The 20,077-nt window shown below is 32.4% G+C and overlaps 1 protein-coding gene and 2 non-coding genes across 3 annotated transcripts; 1 reads left to right on the top strand and 2 right to left on the bottom strand.

Annotated features, from left to right (window-relative positions):
* Positions 1–445: 445 nt before the first annotated feature.
* Trnaq-cug lies at positions 446–517 on the bottom strand. Its single transcript has one exon. It is a non-coding gene; the product is annotated as a tRNA-Gln (tRNA).
* Positions 518–1,944: 1,427 nt separating this feature from the next.
* Positions 1,945–17,820, bottom strand: LOC123658639 (aminoacylase-1-like). Its single transcript, XM_045594003.1, has 9 exons — positions 17,736–17,820; positions 15,507–15,676; positions 13,961–14,129; positions 11,086–11,232; positions 10,100–10,170; positions 8,148–8,264; positions 7,441–7,536; positions 3,595–3,728; positions 1,945–2,183 (listed from the first exon to the last, which is right to left on the bottom strand). The coding sequence occupies exons 1-9, from the start codon at positions 17,818–17,820 to the stop codon at positions 1,979–1,981; spliced, it is 1,194 nt and encodes a 397-aa protein (XP_045449959.1). The 3' UTR covers positions 1,945–1,978.
* Positions 17,821–18,709: 889 nt separating this feature from the next.
* On the top strand, positions 18,710–18,793 carry Trnal-cag. The gene has a single exon. It is a non-coding gene; the product is annotated as a tRNA-Leu (tRNA).
* Positions 18,794–20,077: the final 1,284 nt, after the last annotated feature.

Below are 20,077 nucleotides of genomic sequence, written 5' to 3'. Positions count from 1 at the left end.
CTACTGGGAGGCCGCAACACTACATTTAAAACATAAACAAGGACTGAATAAATTTTATCTTATTTTTATTAGCAGTAAATCTCGTTTATACCTTTTTAATAAATAATTTTACGCATGTTATACAAGCTTACTATATTAAAATTAAATACGTTTTCAACGTTTTATCATCGAACATAGTTATAGTGAATAAGGTAATAAAATAAACTCCGTTCAATCACACACTAAATACAAAAAATAAGATAAAAAAACAGTATGTCATTGTAATTAAATTTAATTTCTTTATCTTGATTTTATTTATTCAACATATTTGTATATACACAATTTAATGGCAAACATAGGTTTATAAAAAAAATTTACGAATAATAATCACAAAAAAAAAATTATAATAAATTAACGTTTTATATGATTTATAATAATAAAAAAAATAAGCGAAATAAAATATATCAGGTTCCACCGAGATTTGAACTCGGATCGCTGGATTCAGAGTCCAGAGTGCTAACCGTTACACCATGGAACCTCTATTTGAGATGTTAAATTTTAAATATACAATTGAAAATCAGATGAGTTTAATTTAAAAAGACTAGTAATAAAAAAAAAAAAAAAAAATAATGAATACAAAATTATTTGATAATAAAGATAATCAGCCTGATGATAGCCATTAACTTTTGCCGACGACTTTAAATTCAGTTTTAAATCTATCTTGTTTTTCAATTATTGTTGTTATTTGACTGGATATCTGTACATTGCTTAGGAATGGTATGTAGAATTAATTGAATACCTCTTTGTAGCTTTTATTAGTATATAGATCGTAAAAAAAGTGTTAATTAATTTAAAGTAAGTAGTTCCTTTTTTATTGTTTCTGTTTAATTCCTTACGGCTTTTATTATTATTTTTTGGTAAGTTTCGAAAAATACGTATAATTGTTCAAAGTCAGATCTTATTTCTTATGTAATAAATAACTAACATGTAACATTAAGTTTTATTTCAAAACGAGCTCATACAACTACACATATTTTTTATTAGTGACGGTATATCCAGTTGTATGGGAAACTGGAATTTTATTTATATACCCTCATTCTTGCTTTTAAAATCGATTTTGATCTGATTACAGATAATTATATTATTACACGTATGTGTTAAACGTAGGTAACAAAATTGGAAAAACCCGTGTAATGTAAATATGTTTAAGTGTCTTAAGGTCCATTATAAGTCAGGCTTGTTTTTAACTTCTTCAGGCTATTTTTGCCAATTGTGAGAAACAAAATTTCTATTTGAAAATCTTATACATTTTATGTCAGTATTTTAAGTAAATTAGTTTTATTAATTTATTGAAGAGTAAATGGTTGTATTATTCAACTTACGATGGATAAAGACCTACGAGTACCTACGAGTACCTATACTCAGTTGTATATGATATTGGCGAAATCATTCGTGATACCTTTTCAATTGAAAGGCTAAAAGCCACCAAACTAATATTAAACATGAAGTACGAGTATCATTAAATAATATAAGGTTTATATGGTTTTCAATGAATATAACTGGTATCATTAATATTATTAAGCAATTAAAGCTTCGTGACGGCATGTGATGTAATTTCACTCTATAAATGCTTACTGAAACGGATAATTCTTTGTGCTCGTGTAATGTAAGGCTTCTCTTAATCTGTTTGATAAATTATAAATAAAGTTTAAAAACTAGAAGATTTAATAACATATTTAGCAGAGAAAAAACTTTTTTATGTTTATAATAATAATAAATCTTTATTTCTTCGAACGTTAGTACATAACATTAACACATATTACATCATTATCTATTTATAATGTTTCTATTTAAAGATTTTCCTAATTATTTTCAGACAGATAGAACAATGTTTAAAATACGATAGTTGAAAAATCAAAACAACATTATATAATTGGTTTTTATTGATAAAAATAAAACAAGAACTTGTAATAAATGTATAATATTACACAAAAATCAATCAAACATTAGCGATAGCAGGTAACACAGCCTCGTAAACGGTGATTCCCTCCAAGAACACAGAAGCAGGTAGGCTCTCATTGTGCTCGTGAATAGCGGACTGCACGCGCCGTAGCGGTGACACGCCTAACGCGGGGATACCCTGCATCCGCGCGTAGCGAGAGTCCGTACCGCCGGGGAATGTACGGACTTTCACACCGATGTTGCTATGATTAATAATATCAAATTAATTACATACTATTTTTATTGTTGGTTGATTGATTTAGGTTCCTCTGCTGGGCATAGGTCTCTTTCTCCCTGTAGAAGAAAGATTATATATGTTGCTGTAATATCCTATCTTTTTAATCCATTAGACTAGAAAAAAAGGCATACAGTCTGAGTGATGGTGAGCGGTAACCGTAGTCTACGGACGTCAGCGACACTGGTATTATCACAAGCTCTTTGAATTTAAATAAATTATATAAAAAAATTACTTACTAGTCAAAGTAATTACTGATTTATCATGAAGTAACGACTTTTCTAATCTATATACATACCCATATAAAAATTTCGTGTCACGATGTATGTTAGCGAAAAACTCCGAAACTACTGATACAATTTTTATCAAATTTTGTATGCATCTGTAATTTGGTCCATTTTGGGAGATAGGGTCTCTGATAGGGATCTTGATACATAGTTTTTATCTCAATTGTTGATCTCAATATATGTTATTGCAAATTAAGTATTTATTATTCGACTTTAGTGTGTATTTATCGCTTAGTTCTGTAAAATTCTAATAGATGGCGGTTTGGCATCTAAGTTGCACAGATATCCGCTAGATGGCGCTGTATTTCTATTTTTAAATCGTGAATGGTGCGTTTGAATATAGAATTTACATATATTTTAATAAATTATAATTACTGAACTACAGCAACGCGTGGCTGTCAGCTAGTAAACTATATAGTAATGAACAATATTTCTTAAGTGTTTGAATTTTTCATGTATATGAATAATGTGTACAAAAACTGTTCGAAGTTTTGCAATGTATTATTATTTAAATATACAACGAATTATACAAAACAACGAATTGTCTCCCTTGTCTCAAGTTCTAAGCTACGAGTATTAACTAAATAAATGTTCATTATTAGTGAAAGTTGCAGAACTTGGTGGCTTTCCATACATTTATATAGTGAAAAATGTTCAAAATTTACAGGAACAATAAGCATTTTAGCATTACATTTAAAATATTGAGGTGTATTGTTTAAAGAGTCGTGGATAAATGAAAGATCTGAATTTAAATGTAAGAAAGTGGCAATCAATGCATGGAAGTTACGAATTAAATGCGAAAGGAATGATAATGCGATCACGAATGATGAGTAATGAATTAATTCATTAAGCGATTTTAAATATATTCGTACAAAAAAGTGATTACAAAAAGAACGAAGTGATATTAACTTATCATTTAATCATGCATCATTTTAAAAAAAACTGTGGTCTTCTGTAAGGTTGATGTATTTCAGTCAGGTTGCTCCAAATTTTGGGCAGAATATTTCCTGCTGTGCCCTACCTCAATAACTATAATATTCGGAAAATGATCGAATGATAATGAACGAATGATTGAATGAATAATTCACTCACATTTGATCCATGGCAGATTTGAAAGCGGTCCAGTACACGTTGGTATCGTCCACGCTAGTCGGCGGGACATATTCGTCCTTTTGATCGAATTCATATGTCACGCCGTCTCCCGCTTCCTTACACCATTGTTTTATCTGAAAAGGTTTGTACTAGTTATATCACCGTTGAACCGGATTTTTGCGGTTTCCCACCTGCCATTTTTAAGTTATTGTTAGTCTGCTATATTTTGTATACAGGTAAATGGTAATTTTTATGTGTTGAATTTTTTTTTCTATTCCGTTTAAGATTATAATTACATTTTAATCTAATTTAAATATATGAAATTATAAAATATTTTTTAACTATTATAGTCGAAAAATATAGTCCATGATACACCCAGATAATATATTAATGTAATTATACCTTCTTTGTCCTTAATTTAAAAAAAATATTGATAAAAATGAAGAAAGAGTGCTTAGTCACGTGACAATGACTTAACAACGTTGTAGGTATAGTCTTTGTATTGTCATTTTTCGTTGTGTGCTTTTGTTGTTTGAATATAATAGTATCGAGTATATTAGTCCTAAAATCAAAACTGCCATTTTAATAAATCCTCCTTTAGCTATGTATTCAATTATCCCGATCCTGCAAAGTAAATTCAAATGTTCCTCCTTCAATCTTGTTTTAGTTAAAACAGAATTAGAAAATGTTAAGGAATATTTGCGTCAACAAGAAATAATTCGTCATTATCACGATGGTAAAACTAATCATCGTGGAATTAATGAATGTTATTTAGCTTTGTCTCATAAGTATTATTGGCCAAAAATGAAAGAGCATATAACAAAATTTATTAACGAATGTACTATTTGTGGCCAAGCTAAATACGACAGAAACCCACTTAGACCACAGTTCAATGTTGTTCCACCCGCTACCAAACCATTTGAAATAGTTCATATGGATTTGTTCACAGTTCAAAATGAAAAATACGTAACTTTCATTGATGTTTTCACTAAGTATGGCCAAGCTTACCATCTTCGCGACGGTACAGCTTTAAGTATACTACAAGCTTTATTACAATACAGTACTCACCATGGCATACCGGTTACTATAATTACTGACAATGGGACTGAATTTACTAACCAGTTGTTTATGGAATTTACCCGACTTCATAAAATTAACCACCATCGAATATTAGCTCATTCACCTAATGACAATGGTAACATAGAAAGATTCCACTCAACCCTTTTAGAACACCTAAGACTTCTCAAATTAAAACATAAAGACGAACCAATAGTCAACCTTGTACCTTATGCTATAATAGCGTATAATAGTTCTATTCACAGCTTCACAAGATGTCGCCCCTTTGACTTATTGACTGGACACTTTGACCCTAGGGATTGCACAGACATAGACATAACGCAACAACTCTTACAACAATACACTCAAGTTCATTGAGATAAAATGAAACAGGTATACGACATCATTAATTCCTCGTCACTTTCAAATCGTACTGCGTTAATAGAGAAAAGAAATGAGACTCGCGAACCTGAAAAGGAGTACGCACCCCAACAATCAGTATTTATAAAAAACCCCCTTGCTAGTCGACAAAAGACTGCTCCACGATATACACATGACACAGTGTTAGCTGACTTACCCATTCATATTTATACCTCCAAGAAATGTGGCCCCATAGCGAAATCCCGACTGAAACGAGTTCCTAAAACAGCTAATTTGTTACAGGATCCTCCTTCTAACAATCCTCCCATTGACACAACTTCAGGAGATAAGACTTGAGAGCCTTAATGACGGACCAGGACTACTACCTTTCAAACTCGGATCCATGAAACTAACTACACACTATCATACATTTATACAGTATGTAAAATTGGACGACCTCGAAACTAATATTCATTCATTACAGACTCAACTGCTTGATTTTCGAAATCGAATGAGTAATGAAACCTATAACTTATACGAGATTCAAATTAATTATCTTGCTAACAAGCTTGGCAATGTTTTAAAACAATTACATTCTCTAGAGCCTAGTGGAATAAATAGAATGAAAAGAGGCCTTATAGACGGGTAAGGTTCTATGATAAAAAGTTTGACTGGTAACTTAGATCACAATGATGCGTTGAAATATAATGAGGCAATTAGAGTATTAGAAAATAATCAAATAAAGTTGTCATCTGAATTTAACAATCATATTAGTCTGAGCAAGGAATGGATGTTAAAACATGGAAATGTTATTAGACAGATAGTAGATAACCAGAATAGAATAAATAAAACCTTAGAGTTAATATTACAAAATAAGGCAATACAAAGTTTAACAAGATACGCAAATTTTGCCCAACTTTTGTCATTAATTAGTGAAAACATAGAAGACTTATCTTTAGAATTATTAAGAATAGAAAATAGTTTAGCGTTTATCCATGCATCTAGTACACATCATTCAATGATAGACATAGATGTATTAGAATCTATGATTTTAAAGCTAAAGTCAATTTATTCAGAAGAGCAAGTGTTAGATTTAGATCTTAGAGAATATTATAATGTCATTAAACCAGGGTCATATTTTGTGAATAAACAAATAGTTTTTATATTTAAATTTCCAATTTATTCTAAAATAACTTATGATTTTTATAGATTATCAGTAGTACCGAATAAGCACGACCAGGCTCTTATCCCACCTTTTCCCTTCCTGGCAACAATCGAGATGTCGTTTGTGTACATGGAGGCTGAATGCCCGAAGTTAAAAAACTGGTACCTCTGTGAAATAGGAATTCATCATCAGCTTCACACCAAATCAGATTGTATTCACGAATTGATCACCAATCAAGCCTTACAAGAATCCTGTGAGTTCACCACAGTCACCTTAACTAGAGAAGCAATGGAGAAACTTGATGACCAACATTACGTCCTGTCCTTTCCTCGACAAACGAAAGCGCAGCTAATCTGTAACCAGAAGGACTATACATTGCTGCAAGGAAGTTACCTAGCTACAATTCCCGTTGGATGTCGATTCAAATCGGAACAATTCACTATAGTAAACGATTATAACGAAATCAAGGGACAACCTCTCAAATTTATGAAAATACCTTATAATGCCGAAAAGCAGGCTACCAAAGCAATTCACGTTAACCTGAAGACCATTGATCTCCAGGGACTACACAACATCCAGGACCAGCTTATGATCCAAACTCCTATCCAAATTGACGAAGTACGGGAAAACACTTTATACCATACTACAATTCCGTTCTACAGTATACTATTGAGTGCAGGCGTACTTGGAATAATCGTGGCAACTCGACGTTATCTATGGAAACGTAACGACGTGAAAAGGGAGCAGCAGCCTTCGCCCGAGATCCTGCAAACATCTAGCAACCCTGATAATATTCCGGCAACATTTTCACTAAACGTGCTAAAATAGTCGCCGTTCTAAAGGGGGAGGAATTACGTAGTACTATGATATGGGGATTGTCTACGTTGCATTTCATTCTATATTTACTGAGTAAAAGTGTCAATGCAGCAACGGCGTAATGTTCTCACGGATTTAGTTCTAATAATTATTTTTTGTAAAAGCGATCATTCCATATTCCCACATCGAAGTGGAATCATCGTTTATAGGTTTAATTGTTATAATTAAAATATTAATAAAGTTAGTTTTAAAGTAATTTCGGTTTTTTTTCGATCTTCTGTCTGTCGCAAACGTAATTAGCGACTTTTACTAGATTTATTCATTATAAATATTATCAAACAAATATAATAAATATTTCTATCTCTCATAATCTAAAAGAAATTAAAGGCGTTAAAGTAAAACACACATCTAATACAAATAACACTAAAAGGAGTAAAATAAATACCAACCGTATTTTCGAATTCTTCGAGGTTGACCGATAGAGCTAAACGCAGATCGAAACTAGCGACAAATTTCTCTGGAATCACATTGTTCTGGATGCCACCCTGAAAGAAAATATATTAAAAATATGTGAGAGCATACAGTTCAAAAACTCGAGGTTGTATATATGTAAATATTCAATATTGTCTTATGTATATCTAAATATAGATAGATATGAATTAAATGTCGTTCAAAATTCGTTGTGAGTAAACCTGTAGCTTAAAATATTGCATTTACACACGTGCGTCAACTTCTAAATATGAAGCTTTGATTTGGGTGGTAATGACGCGACAGTCTTCGTCCGAACAAGAAGAGATGGTTGAGAAAATATAAAAATTAAAGTGTGTATACAATAAATTATTATGTAAAAAGTGCGTAAATTAATCAAATTCTCGAAAACGTTAAAACAATCTTTAATAAAGAATAATATGTATTTTTAAGTATATTTTTATATATTACTAGCTGACTCCGCAAATGTTGTTTTGCTATATATGTAATGAACCCCCTTACTCTTATAACTTAGGGGTATGAAAAATAGATGTTGGCCGATTCTCAGACCTACCCGATATGCACACAAAATTTCATAAAAATCGGTCCAGCCATTTTGGAGGAGTATTGTAACTAACATTTTGACACGAGATTTTTTTTATACATATAAGGTTAGATTTATACTTACACTAAGCATGGTCAAATTGACGGATGTGACATCACCAATGGTCAGTTCCGGATTGCTTTCTAGTTTCTTCTTTGATTCTTGACGGAGGTCCATAAACTTGTCTATTATGTATCTTATCTAGAATAAAATAACATTATTTATATTATCTTACTATGATATATATATTTCGGGGAAATATAAATGTGCACAGACATAATTAGTAAGTTACTATGATAGAATTAGTTGTAGTAAATTGACGTTATTAAAAATGACAGCTGAATAACACTGTTCTCAAGCAGAATTGTGTTTCTGTGGTGAGTAAGGTGACCAGAGCTCCTGGGGAGCGAGGTGTAAGGTCGGCAAATCGCTTGAATGCTTCTGATTTTGCAGACGTCTAGATATGCTACGGTAACCGCTTAACATCAGGTGGACCGACGTTTGTTTGCTAACTTAGTTGTATAAAAAAGAGGTAAATCCTTCTACTTACTTAGCAGTTAAGGAAGTTACTAGAACTGTAAAGTTTTATAGAATCTGACTTAAAAAATAAATAAATCAAATTTAAATTAATGTTTCTGTAGTTAGGAATCTTATATCATCCATTTTAGATAAAACAAAAAACCATAATTAAACTATACTTATAACCGTGAGTTTATTAGTTATAACCGGCCTTGCTTGCGATTACCATTTTAACTATTATCCACAGGATAAAAAGAGTGTAGTGACCTAACATGGACACAAGTCGTCCTAAGTTTTATTCTAATTTATACGGAAAGAGTGTGGCTGACAAATTTGGTGCGCTGATTGTAAGCGAATATCGTAGCATATAAACACTTGCAACATATCAGGAGTATCAGGAGGCTCTGGCTACCTTACTCACAATAGCAATATTTAGCTTAATGTTTCTGTAAGGTTTTAGTATTTCTCGGTCGGGCCAAATAGATTTTGAACAATTAATTTGCGGCTTTTTTCGATCCAGTATTGATGATAATACAGTTTTTTAAATTTTATTTGCTTCTTTTATTCAACATTTATAATTTTTCTTTTTTCTACTCTTATGTGTATATGAAAGATGCTTTTGAGTATTAATTTTTAGTTTTAATTACTAGGTTTTTTTTGCTTTTTTTATTTAGTGTTAAGTTAACCAACATAGCTGATGTCGGTCGATAATTTAGTATTTGGACACAGCGTTCATTCGCTCATATTCAAATGCTCGCATTTGTCAATTAAACACAACAATAGCGAATAAAGTAATCCAATGTTACACAAACTTATCTAGCGCGACAAACGGCGCTTGGAACGTCGCCAGTTGTTTAATTAAATCGATTTATAATTTGCGAACAACATACTGATGGCATTAATGGTGTGTTTTATTATTAGATAAACCTTTTAAATGAGTAAAGTCACAGTAGGAAATATCCACCTTAAAATCTGGAGCAGCCCGACTGGGGAAGCTCGACCTTATATTTAACAACATTGAACCTTAACTGTAAACGATACTGCTTTCAAGCAGTGTTATGTTATTCTGGTAAGTAAGGTGACCAGAGCTCCTGGGTGGGATTGGGGGTAGGGTTGGCAACACGCTAGCGATGTTTCTGGTGTTGAAGGCGTCTATAAGATACGGTAATCACTTACCATCAGGTGAGCTGTACACTTATTTACTGGCCTAGTTATATATATATATATATATATATGTATATATACATATAGATTCGATTCCAGTCGTAATTATTGTACCTTCATTTAACCCTTTTGTGTTATATCAAAATATTATTGATAATTTAGAAATAATATAATGATCAAAATAAATATTACCTTACCCACATTTGCCGGGCTCTTCGATGATGCAAGTGATGAAAATATTAAATATCACATCGTACATACATCATTATACATACATACATCTAAAATTTTGTAAATATTTGTAAGTACACATGAGTTACACGGAAATGACATAATAAAACAAACCAACTGACCTTTTCGCCGCAGTTGTCCGGAAGCAGAAGCGAGCCGTGACCGGACTTACCCGGACATATTATGTTCACATCTGAGGAAAGGATATACTTATTGAAAAGACAATGTTCAGCAGTTCAGCACTTAATGCCTGTGTTTTATATAACAGCCGTATGTATACAAAATTACATTTTTATTAATAAATATAATAAGTTCGTTTGAGGTTATGTATGACAGAAAATTATTAGCTATAAAGCACATCAATGTAATTCACGATACCTGACTATTTAAGTTCTCTGTGAAAAATGTATAGTAGTGTACTTTTCGATTTCATTAATACTAACGTTTTCGGATGTAGGTACTACATACTGACAACTAGTAATAAATAATTGTGTTTGCTGGCAAACGATAAAAAACCGACTTCAATTACGTCGACAAGAAATACAACGTAGGTAGACGAAAAAATAGTCAAATACGCGTTTCAAAGATTACTCCAAAAGTTGTAATCAGATCTCGATGACATTTAAATGTGACCACATGATAAACATCGTCTTTCGATTAAATTAAAAATCATCAAAATCGGTACACCCGGTAAAAAGTTATGCAGATTTTCGAGGGTTTCCCTCGATTTCTTTGGGTTCCCATCATTAGATCCTGGTTTCCTTATAATGGTACCATACTTGGGATATTTCCTTTCCATTAAAAAAAGAATTATCATCGTATTTACTTGACTATGTTTTCGTTTACCTACATTGTATTACTTGACGATGTAATTGAAGTCGGTTTTTTTTTTCGTTTGCGAGCAAACATAATTATCACTGATAAAACTAAGTTACGACGGCCTTTAAGTGCTAAGAATTCAGTTATCAAATAAAGTTAACCAACTTAATCAAACTGTTTAATAGTTCACAAAAACAAGTTTCGCTACATGAATCGACACTATAAATTTATATATTATACTTGTAAAGCGTTACAGGTAACATTTTGAAATAGTTCTTTAAAAACTTACGCCATATACTTCTTTCTCCGTTGTAGACTACGAGGTAGTCCTCAGAGCAAGCCAGTCCTTCATCCAGCGCAAAACCGACTTTTAACTTCTTAAAATCTTCCGTTTTCACAAATTCTCCCAATCCCACTCTTCCACCAACTTCTTCGTCTATAATCATAAATAAAAGAAACACCAGTACTAAAATTATAAATATTAGAAATCTTGTACAATCTAAACAAATAAATAAATACATTTTCTTGATTTTGTTTGTTTTTTATTTTTTATTATTTCACTCTTAACCTACTTAATATTAAAAATTATGTATATAATCTTTTATAGAATATAATGTAATTTTATAATCTATAATGTAACTTTGAATTCTGAACAACTCGTGGCAAACTAATGAAATGTAAAAATTGTAGAATTCTTGGGAGGAAAATCGCTTCTCTTTAATACAGATAGCTCAGCTAAGCTAGGAGAAGTAGAGATCATAATAGTAATTACTTTCAAATTATAATTAATAATATAATTATAATTAATTATATTTAATTATAATTATTTATACGCCTAGAAACTAATTGTTCCTTTTTCGTTACTTGTTACTTGGATATGTTGTGTAAATACGGAAATAAATAAATAAATAATTGGAGTGTCTGCTTGTAATATTAAAATAACCACTTTTTATTAAATGCATATGAATGTATACACAGTACATATACCAAAATAACATTTTTGTAATGTTTGTCTGTCTGTCTGTCTGGTTAATCTCTGAAATGGCTGAACTGATTTTGACGTGAATTTCACTGGCAGATAGCTGATGTAATAAAGAGTAGCTTAGGCTACTTTTATATTAGATTATATTTTATTTTATAGTAAAACTGAACAGTAATTATTTTGTTAAATTCCACGCGAATGAAGTTGCGGGCACAGGTATTTTAATATTTCTGCTTAACAAGTGTACTTAAAAGTACTTTAAACCAACAGGGGTTCATCAAACGATGTTGATGATGTTGACAACATGCTCGGAACTTAACGGTTCGTGACGGAGAACAATCGTTTTGACATCAAAGAAAAAAAAAAAAGAAGGACGTTCTCAATTCGATTGTTTTATTTTTTTACTTTGTACCTAATATACCGATTTCGATAATGATAATTTTTTTCGTATTCAAAAGTTATCATGTAGTGTGGTGCTTGTCATGTGGTCCCATTTAAATTTGAGCGAGATATAACGAGTACTTTTTTGGCTATCCCTATTAATACGTATTTAAAGTCGATTTTATTTTGTTTTACAACAAACACAATTATTTTATTTTTTAATATAGGAACTTAGTAGTAGATTTTTGAGTCCTAAGATTTTGTGCTGTGTGGCTACGGCACTAAAGAATTTAGCCACCCCTCTCTTCCCGTGGGTGTCGTAAGAGGCGAGTAAGGGATAACAAGGTTCCACAACCACCTTGGAACTTAAGAAGCCGACCGATGGCGGGATAACCATCCAATTGCTGGCTTTGAAATACACATGCCGAAGACGGGCAGCAGCGTCTTCGGTACGACAAAGCCAGTACTGCGGTCACCAACCCGCCTGCCCAGCGTGGTGACTATGGGCAAAACACATGAGTTCACGTTATTTTTGGCGTAAACTTGTGGAGGCCTATGTCCAGCAGTGGACTGTATAGGCTGTAATGATGAAGATTTTATTAATCCCTTATGATACTACCGTGGTTAATAAATAATGCGAGTAGCTTACGCTATTCCCATGGTTCGCGTACCGTAAAATTAATTATTAGTCACCAGTTTGGAGATGATCCCATGTGACGTGTAAATCAATACTACACAGTAACATATAATTGAAATTAATATATTTATTTTCATACAAAACGTTACAGACGTAAAGACTGTATAAATATTTTTAAATTGAAAGGTAATATTGTAAATATATACTTTACAAGAACAATTTAACTTTTTCAAAGTTAAGTGTTAGCAGAAGTTTAAAAGAGAACCGCCTGCGGGTCGTTGCCAACTTCGTAGAATCCACATTTCCAATTCACGTAGTTTTGCAAAAAGTGGCCAATAAAAGAATTAAAAACAAAAACTATAACATTTTTTTGTTCACGTTTGTATACAAATCGATTAATTTTGATAGTATTATATTAAATTTAACAAAATGTGACAATTACGTATTACACGAACGATTTATGTATAGTACAATAGAAAATATTGGAATTTCTTAGGAAAACACGATATTATGATTGTGACGCATAAAAGTCACAAATAATCCAGTATATATATATATTTTTTTTATTGGAACCGAGAATTAGCAAAAAGCATTTTATATTAGTGTAGTTACGTCTGAAGTATTAACTATACTTTAGAGTATTAAGTTGTAACAGCGGTCCTTAAATTCTAAGACAAATTTTCTACACTGTCCCTAAAGGACATATTTTTTTGACAAATACTCTTTAAGTGTACATGTGCTTAATTATTTATTCCGCTGTGCAATAGGGACGTGTAAGGCCCAAAGAACAAGGATGAACCTTATTGCGTTAAAAATTCAGGACTTTTGAGCGAATGACAGCGGAAATACTGCGGATGTTAGGATATGCAGGATAACGATTATGACTACACTTTTGTTTGTTTACTTGACCTGAAGATCTCCGATTATCATAGAAATTTCGCTTAAGTTACTCTTGGGCCTGTGACGATTTTTCGCTAGTCCTCGGAAACTACGTATGTTTCCGAGATGAAAGATCTTCTTTCTGGGCCTCCAAGCTATGTGCATGTCAAATTTCATGTCAATCGTTTGAACATATCGTCTACATAAACTTGTATTCTATCGCATTCAATCTAAAATGATAAAAAAAAAGTATCAAGCATGTTTAAAAAGTTACCCCACACTTACCAGGAACAAAACTTAAGTGTACAGTTCGCTTTAGCCTTGTACCCTTGTTCTTAAGACGTCTAATCGCTTCGATGTACTGGATGCCGACTGACTTCATGTCCTGCACGCCTCTCGCGTAGATGACGTCATCGACGATACGCGCTTCAAACGGAGGGTACTTCCAACTTTTCTGAATAAAGTTAGGAAATGCTGAGTTAAGAAATTTTTTCATAAACTGAATTGATTTAAAATCTTAGTCGAAATGTGAAAGAGCACAGCAAGAAATATCTTGCTCAAAATCTGGGGTAGTACCTCGACCTACTCCAGATTTTGACTACTACAGTTTTACAGAAGATCACAGTTAAATAGTACTGCTTTCAGTGCTCACTGCTCACAGTGGTGTATTCCTGTGGTGAGTAAGGTGACCAGAGCGATTTGCGGTAGCTATTTATTTGTATAAATAAGGATATGTGTGCAATTCACATACGGCAGAAGTGAAACTTCTGGAAAACTGGAAGGTAGGGCATTGCAATTTGTTTTATCGACGATGATAACGGTCTCGCGAAAAAGGTCCTAAGCGCCATGCATGCGTTTTGAGCAGTAATCTGTTCTATCTTATTCTCTACTATAGATGTATGTGATTGTGATTTTATCGTGACGCATTTTCGTTTCATCTAGTTTTAAATCACAATGATTCTAAAGAAGTTTCACTCCAAAAGTCTATTAAGATGGTGCAATTGACAGTAATTGCGCATTTCATTCTGATGAAAATATTACTCCAATTCGCTGTTTCCTATAACATAAGCATTAATTTACCTTAAGTGTACCTTAGAAATATAGGTATAATATAGTACCGTGTGTGTATATTTAAAATACAAACTTGAAACTCCCAAGTTGGACCAAATTACGGATGCTTAAAAAGTTTTATAAAAAATTGGTTCAGTAGTTTCGGAGTTTATCGTTAACATACATCGTGACACGAATTTTTTTTATATATAGACATATGTATATGAGCTACACACCAGCAGCATATCATATTTAATCGGACAAAGAATTCAAATTATTTTTTAATTTAATTATCATTTGAATAAAACCTGTACATTTAAAGTAAATCCACGAGAATACTTGGCGTTAAGCTTTATGTTATTATTATGCCTATATTTCAGCTTTAAACCATTACCATTAAATGGGCTTAAGAGATTCTTTTCAAATGTAATGGGATGGAAAACCTCGATTAATATCTACATAATATAAATAAATAAATAAAAACCTACAGTTTTTTGTTTTAACGTAGATTTGGAGCCAATTGGTTTGAGATTTATATTTGTTGATATTGGAGTAGAAATACCATTGATGATTGAATACTTTGTTTAAATCAGATGCAATTCTCTCACTCTAAAACTAATGGAAATAAGAAGATATTCAATTTTAAAAGAACGTTATGAAAGGTTAAGAGATATTTTATGTTAAATTAAATAAACTATATACATAGGTATTACAATTTGAAATTGTTCGTGGAATACTTTTTAAATATTTCATAAAAGTTATCGAATTTACTCTTACGTACCTCAAAAACAGGCACAACATCCATATGCGAATTAAGAAGGATACTCGGCAGGTTAGGTTCAAGCCCTTCCCAGGTCATAATAAGTACAGGCTTCTTAGGTGTCACCTCGTAGACCACAACTGGCAGACCTAATTCAGAAGCCTGGCGTTTCAGATAGGCGATGCACTCATCTGCAGATGAAAATAAAAATTAACTTGATGAAAATATAGATACAGGTGTAATCGGGCCAGTTATTCAGTTATTAAAATAGAGTAGACTGTGATATATTCGTAGTCTAAATCTGAACCATTGTCGGCCTGTAAGTTGTCCACAGTCTGGCTAAGGCTTACTTAGAGTAGAATGGTTGTATATATACTAACTGCTTTAATGCGGGTTGCTGGATAATTTTTTTGGCATGAATAGCTCTTACTTTACAGACTATTTATTTGTTTACCGATTTTGGATTTAGATTTTGCAAAGACAAATCGTTAAGTTTTCCTTAAGATAGGCAGGAAATATCCTGCACAAAATCTGGAAAAATCCAGACTGAGGAAGTGCCTTAACCTTACAGAAGTACACAGCTAAATAACACTGGTTTTATGCGGTGTTGTCTTCCTTTAGTGAATAAGGTAACCAAAGCTTATGGGGACGGTCAGGGTTAGGGTCAGTAACGTGCGAGGCTTCTAGTGTTCCAAAGGTCTAAATACTACAGCAGACGCTTACCATTAGGTGAACTGTATGCTTGTTTGCTGACCTAGTAGTATATAAAAAAATAAGTCTTCTCAATAGTTTTTCTTACACAAATGTTGCTTTTTATTATTTTACAAACATACGTACGAGAAATTGAATTGTATTTGTGTATGATTTTAAGAAAACAAACCGGTTATCGTCACTGTAATTAGCGAATGAAGCAATTTCTTGTGACTGCGGCAACTGGGCCGCTGGGTATAAGAGGTGTAATGTAGGGTAATTAATGCCTGAAGGATGCTTGGTATTTAGGGTAAGCTCATTTATTGTTACCCCACAGTCATTGATACATAACGTGAACATGAAATTTCTTTGGATAGGACAGTTCCGCTTTCTATAGTTTCTGCTGTTCTAAGCAAAAATAATCACAATCAATTATTTATCTTTCGTAAACATGTAAACGATAATATTTACTACATATTTATAACACGGCATATAACGAAATATTCAATTATAATCAAATAGGATAAAATTCAAAATAAATAGTCTGGAAATAAATTTAATTACTAACTTAGGCGCATGGGCCAGAATAAAACTATATAAGTCTTAGAGAAAAATTTGTCATGAGATGAAATCACCTGCTAGTAATGAAAAGGTACATAGGTACCAAAATACGTATATACGTGGACTAACATCTATGTGTTAGTCAATGTATATACGTATGTATTCTGGTCGATTGATTTAAGACCCATTATACATTGACTGATTTTGACCCTAACGAACACTGTCTTTATGATTTTTTGAACTGAATGGTACTTGATCTGAAAGACTGTAAATACTACACTGCTAAAAAATGAGCGACGATTTTCTTACTTAGAATAACTTTTTTTTTATGTCACTAGGTCGGCAAACAAGCGTACGGTTCACCTGATGGTAAGCGATTACCGTAGCTTTTAGACGCCTGCAACACCAGAAGCATCGCAAGCGCGTTACCGACCCTATCCCCAATCCCCCAGGAGCTCTGGTCACCTTACTCACCAACAGGAACACAATACTGCTTGAAAACAGTATTATTTAGCTGTGATCTTCTGTAAGGTCGAGGTACTTCCCCAGTCGGGCTGCTCCATATTTTGAGCAGGAAATTCCTGCTGTGCCGTACCTCAGTTAAAATTACTATCACGCGCTTATGACTCAGAATTTAAGTTACAATTAGCTGTAACATGTTCTCTCTGAAGCACGCTGTGAAGACCGACCATAATTAGAATAAACGTTTCACAATCAACGGCCCCACTAGGATTTATTTCTGTATAGGGGGTCCGAAAACACACACAATACACAAGCACAAACGCCCAGACCACGACAAACATCTGTATGGCCAATACAAATATTTGTCATGTCCGGGGATCGAGCCCGTGACCGCTAGTGCAACAGCCAGTGTTGTGACCGCTGCGCCAACGCGTCATCAAAAATAATACACTTATTTTTTTTAAATACACAAAAAAAATACGTTTTATAATATACAAATACCAGTAGTCATAGTATTACTTGCAGTAGTTAACTTACCGTAGTTAATGTTGGGATGAACCGTCTTTATTCTGAGGTAAGCTTGGAGATTCTTAATTGCCGGGTCGTTAGCGTAATCCGGCATTTTTTACAAAAAGTAACAAAAACTTCAGCACACTCAAGAATCTTCTCTTATTTTGAAGTCGGTTAGAGATAACTAATAAGTAGTAAAGCGATATGTTATGTTACAATGGCCGTTTGTTTGTTAATTTAAATAGTAAAAATTTTAACCGCAATTTTATTGTGAGGAGGTTAGGGTAAAAAGTATACATTCTATTTCAATATTTAATTTAAAAAAAAAAACTTACAAATAAATAGTACAACAATAAAAATATTATAATTCTTATACGCCATGCCAGCCATATATTCGGATTAAATTAGTATGTGCTAGTTCAAACCGGTTTATACTGACTTGTCAACACATAAAACTTTAGTCGTAAGTTGAAATTTCGTAGGCTCCCAATATGATGCATATGTATTTTCTTTTATTTTTGGAAGTATTAATAAAGTTCATAAATATACTTTTTGAGTTTATAAACGAGACACTTACAAAAATAAATGCATTTCTGTTTTATGGTATTGTTATTAAGATGTTTATAAGAATCTGAGTGCGGATAACCTTTGTTGGAAGTTCAAAAAAAAATTTTTAATGAATGTTTTTTTGTTATAGTTTTATATAAAGTTACATTGAAAGTGTTGTGAGCTACATTTTTACGTTTCTATCATAAATACTATTTAATAAAATCACACATTGAATATACATAAAATACAATTGCAACGTTTAAAAGCGTACATATCCTGTCATGTCCTGTTTTCCGTCAGTTGAAGGCCTATACGCTTAAGAGCTTTTACGGCATATATTCCTGTTATGAGTCGATGCTACCTTTGGGAAGTTACAATAGGTTACTCTTTATGAAATATATGATTCGTTTGTTCGGTTGGTATAGATTGGTGTTTACAACATACCAAAACATGTCAGGATGGCCGAGCGGTCTAAGGCGCTGCGTTCAGGTCGCAGTCCACTTCTGTGGGCGTGGGTTCGAATCCCACTTCTGACAAGCCATTTTTTTTATTATACGCTATTTTGCAAAGAATTTTACTATGTTTTCAATATAAATAATATTTTTTGAAGTTTTTTTCGGATCCGAATAAAATATGATATACTAATATTTTTGGGTTCTAGTTGGTTGTAAAAAATAAGTTTTGAACTTAAATAATCTTAAAGTTTTCAGAATTTTTTTTGTTTAATCGTCTTTTTTTAGAAAATATAAAATGTGAGTAATAGCTCAGATGTTCGTTTATTTGTTCAATCACTTGTAATCTGAGGACTTAAGAATAGAATTCGAAACTTTTTCAATGCAAGTAAAATATAAATAAAATTGGTATCAGTTAAATAATCATGTGTTGCGAGCGACACGCAGCTGGTGTGTTGCCAACGTTCAATGTTTACATTTGGCGACACCGAACGCTTTCAGTTCATTTATTTCCGCTACATGTAAATTAAAATTTTGCTTAGTTATGGAATGTTTATATTATTGTATCTCAAATTATGGACATGCCTTATAGATAATTTCATGTTCAAGATTAACAATTCAGCCTGTTACATCCCACCGCTGGACGTAGGCCTCTTTTTCCACGTCCAGAATTGGAGATTAATCCCTTGTAATTAATTTAAAATTATAAACAATTTGAATACAGTTTACGATCGTTAATTACTACATGTGATTATTTACAATTCTACGACATACTGTTACGTGTGCTAAGCCTTTCACGCTAAAACATTTGCACCTATATTTATCGCTGCTGTTATACTACTGAAGACTTGAGATGTTATATTCTATATATCTATATTTTGAATACAATTTTTTATGGTAAATTAAATACATATTAACGCTATCTCAACCTCTTCATTCATTTTTTATTTGTGCCTTCTATTTGCACCTCGGTATATCTGTTATATCTTCAACGAAAGAATAATAGAAGAACGAGTTTGTAGTTTTCAATTTTGTAGGTATGTAGTATTCGGCAACAACCGAAATGTTCTACTAAGTCAACTTGATATATTAATCATATTTATAATGTACACATATCACAAGTTTAAGGAATCGATAAATTATATTAAATCATGCCTATCTGATGTTCGCTTTTATTATACTTTTAAAGCTTTTAGTCATTCGGACGTTTGACGGATGTTTAAATTAATAAAATCTCTTGACATTCGTATATGCACGTTCCATAAACGAAACTCATGCGAGTCTGTTTTACATATATAAATAATACATTTCTAGACGGTGTTATAATATTGCATAGCCAATTTATTCATTCTAAATGTTTACCATCTC

The sequence above is a fragment of the Melitaea cinxia genome, chromosome 12 (genome assembly GCF_905220565.1).
Source record: "Melitaea cinxia chromosome 12, ilMelCinx1.1, whole genome shotgun sequence".
NCBI lineage: Eukaryota > Metazoa > Arthropoda > Insecta > Lepidoptera > Nymphalidae > Melitaea > Melitaea cinxia.
The sequence above is the reverse complement of the archived record's forward strand: the minus strand, read 5'-3'. Positions and strand labels throughout refer to the sequence as shown.